This window comes from Lepidothrix coronata, unplaced genomic scaffold (assembly GCF_001604755.1).
Source record: "Lepidothrix coronata isolate B3197 unplaced genomic scaffold, Lepidothrix_coronata-1.0 Scaffold41, whole genome shotgun sequence".
In the NCBI taxonomy this organism is placed as follows: domain Eukaryota; kingdom Metazoa; phylum Chordata; class Aves; order Passeriformes; family Pipridae; genus Lepidothrix; species Lepidothrix coronata.
Window position 1 is genome coordinate 1699811 of NW_016690221.1, and position 15735 is coordinate 1715545.

Consider the following 15735-nt stretch of genomic DNA (forward strand, 5'->3'; position numbering starts at 1 on the left):
ATAGTCATGCAAGTATTTTTTTTTCTTGGCTCCATTCATCTTCACAGAGCCCATAAGAAGTTTATGGGCTGCATCAGACTCACAGGATTCAATTCAGTTGAGCTAAAATTTCCTGGAGAGTGCAGGGGCTTCATGTTATCTTCAGCACTTTGAGAAAACCAGGTCAGAGGTCCAGGATATCTCTTGGGTTCCTTCATTTTTGATCTTTTATTCTGCCTTGCCTCAAAGGCAGCTTGGAGAAGGTGTAGAAGCAACATGTGCTTCTGGTACATGTCCAGAGAGGGAAAGAAAGACTTGGGGCTGTTGAACAGTAGTAATTTATTTCTAGTGGTAATTTATTTCCAATTTCCATGTGACCAAGGATAGAGACCGGTTTCCTTCTGCTTTCACAATCCTGGGAAGTTGTACCTGCATCAGAAGAGGACCATCCTGAGATATCTGATCCAATAAATCCAATTCTGAAGGCACAGTTTGTCCTGAACGTGAAGAGGGATGTGAAGCTCTCTAGCTATGGGATCTGGGGGGGCACCAAGGGCATGTTCAGAGGATGTGCCTGCAGATCAAAGGTTGCTGGATACTTTTCTTCTTGCCTGGGGCTGGTTTTGTGTGTACAAAAAGGGAGATAAAGGCTTTTTGAAAAAATGAAGTTTCAAGACTTAGTCCTTATACTGACAGCTTAATCAGCTTGCTACATTATTTGCTTTCGATCTTATTGTGTCTCAGTGCCTTTAGAAGAGCTCATTCCCAGTATTTCTTGTCTTTGGCTGCTGGATACTGGGGGTGGGTAGTAACCATGGCAGGCTGGGGTCTGTGAGGGCGGCAGAGTCCTCCAGCACAAGCTGCAAAACCCAATTTATCCACAGAGACAAGAAGATCATAGAGCAGAATTTTTCCTGTGACCTCTTGGTAAATAATGAATGGCAGAGCCCTGCCTCTTTGGAATTGCTTAATTGAGGCTGACAACTCTTTGTTGTATTACAGGATCCAGCTTGTCAGGAGAATCTTAACTTATTTATGAATATTTCATTAACCTCTAAAGACTGGCTGTATAAAATCGAGCTCCTGCCAGGCCCTGTCCTGTTGATGCTGTGTTCAGTGCTAATGTCATCCCTGCACATCTATTACACCTTCCCTCTGAGCTGGACCTCGGAGTTTATTATTGGTGGCAGCAAGAACATGTTCACCAAAGGTTAAAATGCCAGGCTTCTGCTTTGGCACCAGAACTGAACATACAGTATTTGAGAGGGAATTGCTGTTTGCCTTTCGTTCTGTGACTGCTGCTGGCAACTGAAGGGCAGCACAGCCATCATCCTGAGAGGCTGAAACGGGCAGAGCAGTCTTGGCAGGGCCCTGTAACCTTTGGGTTTTGGCATGAGGAGAGAGATTTCTCACGTTTTACACATTAAAAACCCACTGTTTTTTGTCACAAGTGGACCCCAGGATGGGTCATTTAGGTAGCAAGCATTAAACCTGCTCTTTTTAGCCTGTTCTTTGGACAGGGTTTGGGGAACAAGACTCCTTGAATGAAGGCTCTGCTCCTTCCCTGAAGGCAGCTGGGAGGCTCTGTCAGTAAAGCCGCTGCTTTTCCATAGCTGGATCCCTTGCCCCATCCTCATATTTCCCACCTCTGGGAGTTCAGAAAGCACCTTGAACAGCAAACTCTACTGGCCCCTGCTGACCCTCCCTCTCCCTGCCAAGACATGCCGGAAAACAGTGCTCCCAGCTGTAGTGAACTGCAAAATTGGGCTGGAGCTGCAGTGGGAATGAGAGAGCTGTTCCTAAAAGCGTGTTGTAAGTAAAAGTACAGGCTGTGTGTTGTTCCATGTGAGTCAGAGAAAGAAGATTAAGTTCAATTTTCAAGTTTAGCACTCAGTGAAGGCTCCTCTGCTCTCTTGCAGTATTAAGCAGGATTGATTCCACTGCATTCATGTTAGAAAACAAAGGAACAAAAATGGATGTTGGATTCCTCTTTCCCCTTTGATCTTCCTAGGTGCTTGGTAACTGCTTAGATTCTTCTCTGACTGGTTATTATATGATGATTTTTCAACAAGCAAACTGAAGGGGGGAGTGAGAGGTGGGATTACAAGCTCCTGTTTGATGAGAGTTGTTGAGTGAGTGCTCCGGAAACTCCTCGGGGCTATATTTTCAGGAAACAAACTGTATTCAGACTTTGCACGAAGGAGGTATGACACCTTTGCAGATTTATTTGTTGCTTTGCCTGCGAATTACAGCTGCTACAAGACTTGATTCTAGCAAAAATACCTACTCCTGCATGAAAGAAATGGCCTGTGTGATGCTCTTCTTGAGAGCAAACAGTTCCGTTGCGCCTGTGCCGCGGCCACACTGGACAGGGAAGCGACACATTCAGTCTGGCACCTTGACAGGTTCCCTAAAGAGAGTCTTATTCTGCGTTTTGCTGTTCTAACCAGGGATAATGGGTAGGAGGTGTCAGCCAGTTAAGGCTAATTACTCCAGAGTTTCCTTCTCTCAGTGGACACCAGCTGTTTTGCTCTCCCTGACTGGGAGGAGCTTTCGGTAGTAATTAAAGGAAACAGTCATCTACACACTGGTGAAAGTGGTGGAGCGAGGCTGATAACAGCAGAGAGCTCTGAGCTGAATGAACATGGAAATGAGGTGATCCTTCTTCAGAATGAGCTGTTAGAGCAAAGAGAGGGGTTTTGGACGTGAAGCTGTCAAGGTGTTTTGCCATCAGTGCAGTGGCAGTGAGGTCTCACAGCAGCGCCCGGGAGCGTGGGCACGACAGGCTGAGAGGAAGAGATTCCTTGTCTGCTCCTTTCTCGGAGTGAGGGTTGAAATATGTAATTATACTTGAATAAACTCATAGGTTTAAATTAACATCTCCAGTTCCCTTGCTTGGTATGTCTCTTGCACAAGATATTTCTCTTCTTCCCTGTGAACTTTCCAGGGTTGTTAATCTTGAGCTCTGAGGCAGCTTCCATCCGGCTGAAATGTCCAGTAGTGTTTATTTCCAAACTCACATCTTGTACCCATTCCAGGCTACCAAAAAGAAATAAATAGAGCATATAGTGGGGGAAAAAGAGGAAGACAAAACTGTTGGTACCCACGTGATGACTGGTGTTGCACTGTTAACATGGGGTCTGTGCTGGGGCCCAGGGCAGTTGCCTCCAGATGTGCTGTAGCATCAGCAGAGCATCTGTCTTCAAAACAGAGGAATGGGCTCCTTCCAGAGCAGCTGTAGGTTTTGTATATTCACCGTATACTCCCCACCTGTGAAAAAGAATCATAGAATGGTTTGGGTTGGAAGGGACCTTAAAGATCATCTTGTTCCACCTCCACCCCCACCCCCCCCCGATCATGTTGCAGGGACAGGATACAGAGATCACAGAATATTCTGAGTAGGAAGGGATCCACAGGGATCATCAAGCCCAACTCTTAAGTGAATGGCCCATACAGGGATTGAACCCACAATCTTCGGGTTATTGGCACCAGGCTCTGACCAACTGAGCTGATCTCGGAATAGATGAACCAAGGGAGGTGGGTGAGTGGGGAGGATCAGCATCTGGTGGTGTTGGGATGTGATAAAGTACTAGAGAGAGGCAGGAGGCTGAGTCTTGAACTAAAGGTGTGTCATAGGTGTTTAAGGAAGATATTTTTGGATGGGCTGTGCAGGAGGAGGCTGGGGCTTTTGAGGGTGTGATGTGATGAGGATTCCTTCTTTGCATGCTTGCAGGTGGGCAGGCAGCTCAGGCTCATGGTTGATGCTGCTCATACAGGAGTGTGGTAATTTTGAGACCCCTGTGGCATCTGCCTTATTTTGCAGAACAAACTGTTTTCCTGGAATAGCCTGTACCACTGTGATTACACATGGAAACCCTAGGATAACTGGTTTAAATAGGGTGTCTGTGCATTCTTCCTCTTGTTTCTTTGCAGAAGGGCTGAGTTTGGCTCACTGAGCCCGTCTGGAGTTGCACCAAGTTGTGCTGGTGCCACACAGTGTGGAGGGGAGGTGTTGGAAGGAAAGCTGTGGGCTGCCTGCAGATTGGGAATCAGAGGGGAGAGGTGAACGCTCGTTAGGGCTCCCTTGGGATAGATGAATTAGTTAATGACTATGCTGTGCTTTGAAAATGCAAATGCTATGTCAGAGCTAAGTCTGATTATAATAATCAATCTTCCTTTGGAGAGGGTGCTGGAGATGGGGAGGGGGGAGAGGGATGAGACTGGCACTGAATTTTTAGATCACAGATCTGCATTTCTCCACTGTCATTAAGGAACCCTGACGTCGCCTGAGAGGTCAGCAGGAGTGGGGAGAGGCAAAAGGTGGGTTTGGGAGGAATCACCCATGCCAGGCTCCTTGACAGGCTGAAGTTAATTTTGTAATTCTTTTCCTTATGATTGTCCTGCCTGGAAAGGGAGGGGCTGTCATCTGCTCCTGTGTGTGTGCTACCCCTGCTAATAGGAAAGATAGAAACTGCCTCATAAGCAGGATCCTCCAGGGATGGGAGAGAGAGGAGGGTGGCTGCTGCAGACGTCCAGTGCTGACAGCTCCTTCTCCCTTGGCACTTTATTCGTTTATAGCAAGCGTTCCTAGTAATTACACCTCTTAATTTAGGAGAGCGAGTGGGAGAAAGGAATATAAATTTGTGTATTAACTTTAGAGATTGGAAATAGGGCAAGCGAACCTTCTCTCTGGGAGATTATATTTGGAAATGAAATAGAATGACATTTGGTATAAACTTGAAAAATTGCTCTCTTTTTACTGCAACAGGAGGAGAAAAGCCACAATCCAGACTGTATTGGAGAGAAGCAGAAGTCAGCATATGTCCATTTCCCAGTGTGCGTGTATCTACAATAATATATATGTATGAGTACATTTTTAGGGAAGTGTTTGCTGAAAGGTTGCTCCTAGCCCTGTCTTCTCAGTGATAAAAGCACAGCAAGTTTGTTACAGATGGTGGAACCCATAGAGACTGGCGACTCTGATCCAGCCAGCCTTTGCCTTTCTAGAGGAAAAAAAAAAAATGTATTTTTTGCTTCAGCCAAGTGGGAAATAGGTAGTTCTAAACCACTTTTTATTGAATATCTGATTTTCTTTGGCTTTATTGCTTTTGTTTCACAATGGCATCGAGGATTAATTTTCCCAAGAAAATGTACCAACTAATCCTGGGCTGCTTAGCCTGTTTCTAAATGGCAAGTAATACTTTGGTTTGCAAGTGTTGTCCTACTTTTTGGAGAAGAGTAAATTTCACTAAGAAATCTGGTGAGGCTTAGTTCTCCCCATGTGTCCTTCTCTGCAGATGTTTTGGGCGAGCAGCCCTCCAAAATGCCAGTGGGATGGGCGTATGGAAGAGGTGGTGCTGCTTTTGCTGACCAGAATGATCTCTGGAAGTGCTCAGCATGGTGCCTTACTGCCATGTGGTACTGCTGGACACCCAAATTAAGCTCCCTGGTGTTCATGTATGTTTGATTTCTGTCCTGATGCTGGATTTATAAGCTTATAGACAACACCAGGCTTGCTGTGCTGCCTTGTGGGAAGAGAGGCAAATAAGCTCCTTAGTCACTGCTACATCCTGTGGAGGGAAGCACAAATAGCATCACTGTTGTATGAAGGTCCTGGTTTGCCTGCTCTCAAACCTCGGTGTATGGGTCGTACTCATACGGGGTCCCATTTCTCTGTTCTTGTCTATTTTAGTGTACACTCTTCCTTTCCAAGTTTACTTGGTTTTCATACACTTGAAATATTTATGTTTTGAAATGGCTTCTGAATTGTGTTGAGACTTGTAGTCAAACACAACCTCTCCGTTCACCTTTCCACGCTGGCTCTGTGCAATTCAGTTCTATTTATCGCTGCCGTTCAAAATCAGCCCTTTTGCTGAGGAAGGCCTTTCAAAGGATGTTGCATCAGCCCATTGTTAAATAAACCTTTAGACATTTATAATGGATTCAGCATTTCCTGCTTTTTACAGTTCCAAGAATGCTGAATGACGTGCAGACACACTTCATCAGGGTAAGATTGCTGTATCAGCCCCTCACTAAAATGCACTCATTATTCAAATAATAACTGTATGTCTCCAGCATGTGTTCTGTGAAATGTGTGTACATGATGTGGGCGAATAAACCAGCCCCTTTTTCTTCATCATGCAAATCCTACTTTAGCAGTGAGTTGAAATACTTTAGATTTTGGGTCCTTTATTACCCAAAATGAGGCACCTGAACAGAGATTTGATCATTATTTTGGGCAGTGTGTTAAAATTTTCAGAAGTTCCTATATGTTGTTGTCAAGGGAGGGCTGATTTGACCTGTGATAAGCCTCATTCTGAAGATGGAGTGTGAACAGCAGTGGGAACTGGGATGCTCTGGAAAGGTTTGTTTCATCAGTGCTGAAGCCCATTGGAGTTGAGTGTGAGGAACAACAGGTCAGTGGCATTGCAGAGGTTCAGGGTACTTGGTTTGGAGGGGATAGATATGGGTCCAAAATGACAAATGCCATAAATATACCAAGAAAATCAGGTCTCTAAAGTTTTGTTTCATCTATCTGTCAGGAGATAAATTTATAATTTTATGTTTCACCTGTCATCTCATATTTCTTTAAATAATTGCTACAGAAGAGAGAACGAGTAAGGAACATATTTCTTAACCTGCTGTGGGTGTTTGCTATGTCATTAACACTTGGAGGAAAACCACCTTCTTGGAATCCTGTCCAGGCAGGTTTAAAAGTAATGCTGAAAGAAGAACGATCTTTCATATAATTAAACACTAGAGGAAATTCCATCCATACTCTTCCTTCCTCTCTTTCTCGTTTGATAAATAATGATGGCAGTACTTATTTTGGAAAAAGTATTTACATTTCATCATTTGGGACACTTGCTTATTTGTGGAAATGGATGTTCTAAAATTAGTCTGTATACTGTGTCCTGATCACTTTGTAGTGAGAGCAATAAAGCTGGGCTGGAATTCATGCTTATGAAGTGAAAGAGAGTAGAAAAGGATCAGGATAAATGGGATCATTTTAGTTTGAGAGCAAGAGGCCCCAGTATATTCTGAGAAGAGAACAACACATGCTCAAAACATTAAGTGCCTGTTTTTGTGTTTTATTTACAGGTTATGGGCTCTGATATTCCTCATTGTTCTACCTTATCTAGTGTCATAAAAACCTTGGATAACTTTTTAAAACATTAAAATAATAGCTTGGTTTCTTTTCAAGTTGCTAATGTATTCTCTACAGTGGGGATATAATTGAGGTTCTGATCCTGGGTGATATTATCCCTGAAGCTCCTGCAGATGTTGTAGGTCCTTAGGTCCCTCTTTGTAGCTTCCAGGATAAGAGTTGCAATGCTGCATTTTGGGACAATGTTCCCTCTCTGCTGTCAGTGCTAGTTAAAAGAACAAGATCAACATAAAAGAGAGCTGAAGGATCCAAGCCTGACCTGGGTCATTTGGTATAAAATGGGGGAATACAGCAATGAGCTGTAATTTGAGCAGCCCTTTTCCCCTCTCTGCTGGGTAATGGCTTCTACTAGTTTAATGTATTCAAAGTAATAAAAGTTTAACTCAGCGAGTTATGTAAAATTATTGATAAAAATTGGAAGAGTTTAGACGGGAATAGTGAGTTGGTTCAAAAAGCAGAAAATGCCTGCTGGAAGTGACATCTGGTGAGCAAGAGAGACCAGGACTGGAAATTAATTGAGGAAATTGGGAATTAAATAGAGAAAACAGCGAGAGGGGTTTGGGTCTTCCTCTCCTTATCCCTTCTTGAGGCTGTTCTTTGGCACAGATACTGAGAGGACATGTGGGCAGGAATGGACAAACTGCCACTGTGGTGAATCGTTGCATGCTCATCACCCAGTCCTGGAGCTGTCCTCAGGCTGTATCAAAGGGAATGATCTCAGGAACCTCCTCACCTCTTAGGCTTTATCAACAAATTCTTTACTTTTTGCTTGGTTTTGCCATTCTCTTCCTTCTTGTTTTGTGAAGACCTATTTGCCTGCAGTGTGTTACCTTCGCAAAAGCAGAATTGGATCCCAACAATAAGCCACTCCATCTCATCTCAACTGACTGTTTTTGTCCAGGAGAGGACATAAATAACATTTTTAATAGCTTCTATGAGATTGGTAGTAAGGGATGTTTTCCTAACCTTTGTTAGGGAGGAAAGCCTAACAATTAAAATAGCGTCTTTCGAATGAAAGATTTAATACCTTGGCTGTTTTACTTTCTTTTTTCACAAGTGGTTAGTGAGCTGTGAATGGCAATAATTTCCTGTGGCTCAAAGTAGTTTTAATCTTAGTTCTGGGAAGCAGGTCCATGTCAACATCTCACTACTCGAGCCAGTTTCATCTGCACTGAGATCACTGTGCCCTCCTCTCCCTTCTTGCCTTGGGCACATCAGATTTTCAGTCCGAGTAGTTTTGGCGCTTGAAAATTGGGAGGACACAGAAATGACATGAAATGCCCTTACAGTCCGTGTGCCCTTCCTTGCTGGTTCTCCTTCAACAGCTTATTCTTAGAAACCCAGCAGAGTCTCACCCTGCCTTGCTGAGCATACCTGGCATTAATTTGTCACCACTGGGCACCAGGCGAGACCCGCGCTGACGCTTCACGGCAGCGCTCACTCGAGCTCGTGCGCATTCACTCTCCTGTCTCCTTTTCCCATTACACACTCCATTTTTTCCCTCTCTGTGCAGCCAACACGGGAGACCCCAAATCACAGCAGATTACTTGCCTGCCCCTCTGTCCCTCCTCCCCTGAGAAGGCGGCTGTGATTTATCTGCTCGTGTGGGTGAGCAGGTGGCAGCAGGACTCGAGGCTTAGCCAGTGATAAATAACGTACTCACCAGCCCTTCCATCTTCAAATGCTGTCCTCACACATCCCAGAAAGCAGCCCAAAACTCCCAATAGCAAACACATCCAGGCTTCAGCAGGCATGGGAAACAGGAAGCATAATGAGTGTTTTCCTGCTAGAAGAAGGTTGGAATTGAAGCCTGCTCTTCATCCCGGTACCTTTTATTCACATTCCTGGAATTATCGGGTGTGCTTGCTTTATCCCCAGCCATCTGTGATGGGCTGAGCTGGGAGAGATAAGCTCAGTAATCAGAAAATTGAGGGAAGCATTTCTGGCTGTGATAATCTTATCAGGCAACTAATATACATTCACATTTGTACAGCCTGATGATGCAGGTGGGCCTTTGCTTATTTTTTATTCCTGGATGTTTTTTGACAGGCAGAGGGAGAATGCAGGGCTTCAGGCTGCCAGGGAGAAATTTGGTTAAAACGTCTTTTCGACCCTCTCTCTCTTCTGCTCTGTTCCTGTGGTGTCAGAAAGGAGAGGGAGAATAATCCAAACATCCATTTTCTACCTTTCCTGCTAACAGTTCTGCCTTGCTCTGCCTGTCTCTTCTGGTAAGCACGGAAGGGTGAAGAGGCAGTATGTCAGAATATCAGTTCTGGCTGAGTAATATGACTGCCTGTGTCAAGATGCTCCTTTTCCTTGTAAAATTGAGGAGTTTCTGCAAGAAGCTTCAGAAGTTTGCCATTGCAATGTGATTTTGCTCTGCAAGTCTAATCCGTGCTGTTGCAGGGAATGGTGAATTAATGGATTACTTTCCTGATGCTGAGCACTGAACTCTCTGTGGTCATAAGTTTTGCATCTATAATTAAGTCTGGATTGCTTATTATTTTCCTCCTGAGTGAAAAATATAGTTTCTGTCAATAGATTTATTAGGGGAATTAGCCACCAGGTGGTAAAAGACAGATGACAAAAGGAAGTCCAGACTCTCAAGGATGAGTGTGAAGAAGGTCTATGCTGGGAGAAGGTGCTGGAACAGAAGTTTGAGTATCCTCTAGGTAGTTTGTCTCTGCTTACACTTCATAATAAATCACTTTCTAAGGGGTTTGGAAACAAGTAACATATGGAGTTTATCAATTTGTGCGTTGTCTTGATTGCTGAATTAGGGATCCAGATTGCTACAAGTCAGGGAGCCTGGGAATGGTAGAGTCTGGGTAAGAAGTTCTCATGTCTGTAGAGTTTTGAAGTACTTTCTTGTGAGTTCCTTCCCAAACAAAGCCAGAGGCAGAAAGTATTCTTAATTGTTTGTTCAGCCAGAGCTACCTGAGCAGCTAGAGCTAGAAGTGTATATTGGAAAGTGCTGGAAATATTCCCCAGTCTTTCGGATTTGATATATGTGTCTTGGAGTTGTCCTGGACAAGACAGTGTAATCCTGTGGTTCGTGTCTTCTGGGGAGGAATTGAAGCTAAATGAGCTTGAACTGTCAATACTGAATCTCAGGTACCAACGAGCTCCTAATGCCACACAGAGTTTTCTGCATCCCGTTATCCGTGGGGGATGATAGGGGAAATATCTGTAACAGAAGCAGAAGCTTTGCTAGTAAAAGTCAACTTTCTGTGCTTCATTTACCTTAGAGAAGATGTTGGGAAAGGCAAAAGGGATTGCAAAGGGAAGCAGGGTTAACTGAGGTTTTGTCATTCAACATCTGAGAAGTTGTGCTTCACATCCATATTCTGAAAAAACTCTGATCTCTGCAGAACATCGTGATTCCCTCCTCCTCCCTTTGCTGTTCATGTGTACCCCTTGCTAGTGCTGGAGAACTAACACCTTTTCTCTTCTGCAGCTGGAGGTGGAAATGAAGGTCCTGAAGTCTCAGCAGAGCACAGCTGAGCAGAGCACTGTCATCACCAAGGAGGAGGTGGACACGCTCAGGTAGGCAAAACAAGGGGAAGGCTGAACAGATTCTGCTATTTTCAGTGGAACTAATGAGAAGGGAAAGGCCCAGGGTAGTTTCACTGCCTGCTCTGGTTATTGTCATCTCGTGGTAGAGCACCATGTACAGGACCTACAATGCATGAAGGGTATGTTTACAGACTGCCTGTGTTCATAGGCTGCCTTGTGGTAGCACTGATCAGAACATATTTTCTGTGTATTCCTGAAGTAGGATGCTCTTTTCCCAAGCACACTTTTTACTTTTCTCACCAGCTTTTATGGATGTGAGAAATCCATGAAGCATTAACAGAAACCCTCAGCCCCTGATCTGTCCTGCATTCAGATATTTTATAAGCTTTGCTATCTTTGCTTCAGGCTCTTCTCTTTTAGTGTTTGGGGTCTCCAGCTGTCAGTTAATTCATAAGACTGGCTCTTGCATCACTATTCCCCCTGTTGACTTTCTTTCCTGTGGAAACAGCATTGCTGTTTGGTTCTTGTTTTGACCAAATCTCGACTGTAAATACAGGATCTGTTGGCATGTGTGTGAAGAGGTTTAGAATCCAGCTTTTGTACTACTGATGCATGTGTAGCACTGGAGATAAAAGAGGGATGTTTCCCCTTGTGCATTGCTGTAGATGGCAGAGAGGTACCTGTTGTGATTCAGTGAAAGAGAAGTTACAAAACAGCATTTCAGCAGAGGATACATGAGCATTTACAAAAGCTACAGTGAAGCTAGACAACCTTTCCATGTATTTATTGAAGCATTTATGGCTTCCATTGCAAAGCAGGTGACACAATAAATACTGAGAACAGAAAAGTTCATCTGTTTCTGAATGTTTAATGAAGTTCCTTTTATTTAAGCTGAGAAAATCAGATCTTGACAGGCTGAGTTTTTTATTCTCAGCTGATGTAAGACTTTGGCTAGAGTTTTACTTCTTAATTCTTTTATATTTTCAGCTCCATCACAATAAAGCTTGACTGCCTCATAGGACTGAAAGCAAGATTTTGCAGCAAGCAGAATCCTGCAGAAAGCAGAAATTACTGGCCTGTATGTTATGACTTTACTCTTGTGCTTTGCCTCTGGAGCTTGTTTTATGGCTTTGAAAGCCCAGTTCCATAGCAGGAGGGAGGTGTTTGAAAATAACACATGTTCAGCTAAGCTATTCCAATACGTTTTAGGGCTGCACACCTAATCTTAGGGACTCACTCCTATAGTTCCCTCAAGGTGCTGTAATAGTTCTGGAGGCCCAAGGCATACATCTCCTTTTTTTATTCTGTGATATGTTTGAGTTCTGGTAAAGAATAGTACACTATGGCTTCCCTTTTTCAAGGAGATAAACCTGTCTCCATTGGCTTTTCCCTATTGTGGAGGTTTGTTAGCTCATTCAGTTTTTTCCTTTGCTAAGGCACACTGGACCCTCTGAAACCTGAGGTTTACACTGCTGCAGGAGTATTCAGCACCTCCTTGGCAACATTAAACCCGTCCTCCTGATTAATAACATGCCTGTGTATCAGCAAAGCCAGCAGCCTGTTTGCTGTCTTCTGGGAGCTGCAGGTTTGCAGAGTTATTTCTACAGTACCTCCTCAGTCTCTTCCTCCCTGGTTGGTATTGCTGCAGCACCCTTTCATCTAGGAGATGTTCAGTCTCTTTATTTTCCCCTCCAAGACTCGTTATTTGGTGTTTATCTTCCCTAAACAGCGTTTGCCATCTATTAATTGAGCAGCTTCAGGGACAGCGTGTGTAGGGGGAAACAACTGGATTGCCACATAGTCCAGGATCACTCCACATTGTGGCAGGCTCTTGGCAGTGGGGATGGAGATGTCTGGCTCTGCCCTGAACTAAAATCTATTTCCTAGGTAGGCACAAGTGAAGCTTGCAAGTATCCCCTTGTTACGGGTTTGTGGTGTTTGCTTCTGCTCTTAACTCTTGCCCTTAACTCCCCTAGATAATGTTTTCCTCTCTTTCATTTTAAAGAATCTCTTTAACCACTAATCTCTCCTCTCCCCTCTTTTCATGAAGTGGTGTTAAACCTTTCACACAAAGTATGTCTCAAACAGAGGCTGATTCCCAGTGCAGTGTTTGATGGTGCAGAGCTGTTCCCCAGCCATGGGCTGTGCACTGAAGGCTGTTTCAACAAAGGCCAAGTTTCTGCAGTTGTTTTATGTTGTTATTTTGTCTTTTCTTCTCTCTCCCATTTCAGTACTGCTTGCTCCTGAGGCTGTGGATGCACAGCAGCCACAGTCCCACATTCTAGTTCTAGACTGCTTTTTCTTGTCATCTTTTACTGAACCACTTTTCGTTGTTATGGCTGATTTAAATACTCGTCCCAGGCCCTGATGCTGGTCATTAAGCTACAGAGCTGTTCCAAAAGGATTTGTTTGATTTTGATGACCCTTTGCACTGCTCAGCTCTAACGTGAAATGACTTGGTGCAAGGCATCCTCTTTCTGCTGTAACTCTCTTTGCTGGAGCACTATAAGCTAGTCTTTGCTCCTTTTTCCTTACTGTTGGCTACTATTACTGCTTCAGGTGTCTCTTCAGACTCTCAAGCACTTCATTCAGTATTGCAGAATTAACTCCATAAAGATTTTTTCTTATGTTTCTTGACTTAAGCTATCAAAAGATGTGGTTGGACTTTACTGTGCATTTTCTGTGCATTGGACAAGAAACCGGGCAGGGTCCTTTTCTCGTAGAAGAGGCTCCTTCTCAAAGGAACACAAAACCAATCACTATATTCTTCCAGTCCTTTGGGGTTCAGGAGTGATGTGCTGTGATCCACAGCAGAACACTCCTCGTGGCTTGGCTGGATGTGTCCTTTCTGTACAGCAGCAGTGAAGTTGGTAGCTGTGATTAAAGCACAGAAGGGGTTTGGAGGAGAACAGAGATCAGAATGGGAAGGGATTAGGTCTGCTCTGCTCATCTTCCTCTTGTATCCTCTGGGCCTCAACAGGATCCGTTGCCTCAATGTTACATAGCTGCTAAGGAGAAGTGACCAACACAAGCTCCACTGTTACTCCTTTCTTCTACAGACCACTGCCAGAAACTAATTCTGGGAGAAAACAGGGGTAAGAATGCAGACTTTTAGATTGGAAAGCGGGGAAAGAAATGCCACATCTTATGAGGGAGTTATTTCCATTTTTGTAGTTTATTGTGGTCTTTGAAATCCCATACCTACAGTGCAGTGAGCCCAGACTCACCCATTAGCTGCTCCCCTGAGGAATGTGAAAAACAGAGGAAAACCAGCAGAAGCCAGCAAGGGGAGTCTGCAGAACAGGACTGGACTGAGCCTCCAGGCATTTCCATTTAGACCCCGTGGTTAGGAGCTAACTTCTGAAAACAAAAGCAGGGGAGACATAAAGGAGAAAAAAAAAATCCATATTAATCCTTTGAATCTGTATTCACCCCCTGTGAGTGAATGAGAGCTTTTAAAAATATATCTTTTGTCTCATTTTTCTTTAGTATGGAAAGTAAATTTTCAGCCAGAAACTTGAAAGACTTTATCAGTTTTTCCTCCTTCTCTTGAGAACAGAGTGCTCTTTCGTCAGACCTTTTATAACTTTAAATGTGAAACTCTCTCCCAGCATCATCGTTTCTGAAGTGACAATAAAAGCCAGTGCTAATGCTGTCATTTCTCACACTTCTTGCTGCTCCCTCTGAAATCATATTTGTTTATATTCTGCAGATCCTATTGAAAAGAAATAGTGGTCAACCTGTTGAGTTCTTGCACTGTGGGAGCATTTAGGCATTAGCACCTTTAAGAGGGAAGGTGATAACTGTGCAGAAACTAGTATTTCATAATCTATAAATACAAGGAATATGTTTGGAAAGAACTTCACCAAAGACTTAAGTGGCAACAGCTGAAGGACCCTTTCAGCTGGAACAAATCTGAACTTTTTCCTTCTGCTGTCAAACTGCAACCCCAGTAAATCCTAAATGTTTTCTGTGGATTTAGTGACTGGGTAGAGTTACAGTAATTCAAAAGAAATTCATGTCCTTGCCAATGCCCATTAGTCACACTTGCTGGAATTCTGTCTGCTCTGCTCCTAACACCATCTCAATGCCATCTGGATCCCTTAATAGCGTCTTCCCAACACATACATTTTCTGCTCCATTCAATAGTTTCCTGTTCAGCAATAGCTTTTCCACATGACCATGTCCTCTTTGCAGATGGGGCCTCTGTGAGGCATGTCCTCGTTGGTGATATCCACACTGCTCCACAGGCAATCACATAACACTGCTGAGAGCATTAAAAACGAATAAAACAAATATAAAAGGGTGATGGGGGGCAGTTTTCACCAGTTAACTCCACTGAAGAGATCTGGACTGAGAGAGACTTTTGGAGTGCCTAGATGCTGTTGAAAATCAAACAGATTCCCCCCTTTTTTCTTTCTAAAATAGGAGCAGCCTTGTCTCATGATCTAAGCACTTTTTATACAGATGGAACACACACGTTGGGATGTCTCTGATTCTCACAAGTGTCACTGCAGGAGACCTGAAGCTGTAGGTTGTGGGTTTGTTTTTTTTTCTTCCTGCTTGTTCCCTCTTCTAATTTGAGCTAATGAAACATACAGTGGAGCCAATATAAAGCTTGGCTTTTAAAAGTGGAAAAATCCACGAGTCTGAGCAAATGCCTATGAATCTGTATTCTTGCACTGAATTTGATCTTCTGAAAGGTTGGGAGGTGTCTTGAAATTCCTTGTGCCTGTGGAACGATCGCCTCTGGGTTAAGCTGTCTGCATCTGATGCAGGAAAAGTCTTCGAGAAATGCGAAGAGATCTTTGCCAGAGTGTAAATATTTTATGTTTTCAAAACCCTGTGTGGAGAAATTCGTGAATTCTCCAGAGATTAAATCAAATGTTTGTTTTGTTTTTTTTTTTTTTCCTTGTATCACAAAAGTTGAGAATGATGTCAGTTTTTCAGAAAGTAACTGATGTTTCTTCCTTTCTCATGCTACAAGGCTGCTTTTAGATTAGTTACCAGCATTCAAGACCAGGTTGGATGAGACTTGGAGCAGCCTGATGGTAGTGGAAGGTGTCCCTGCC

At 43.6% G+C, this 15735-nt stretch overlaps 1 protein-coding gene across 2 annotated transcripts in view; it reads left to right on the plus strand.

The window, feature by feature from the left end:
- MAD1L1 (MAD1 mitotic arrest deficient like 1) overlaps positions 1–15735 on the plus strand; it is a 353601-nt gene that overhangs the window by 177834 nt on the left and 160032 nt on the right. For both annotated transcript variants that reach the window (XM_017813643.1, XM_017813644.1), the window contains one exon: positions 10605–10693. In XM_017813643.1, the coding sequence (XP_017669132.1) occupies positions 10605–10693 (89 nt within the window). The remainder of the gene's footprint in view (positions 1–10604; positions 10694–15735) is intronic.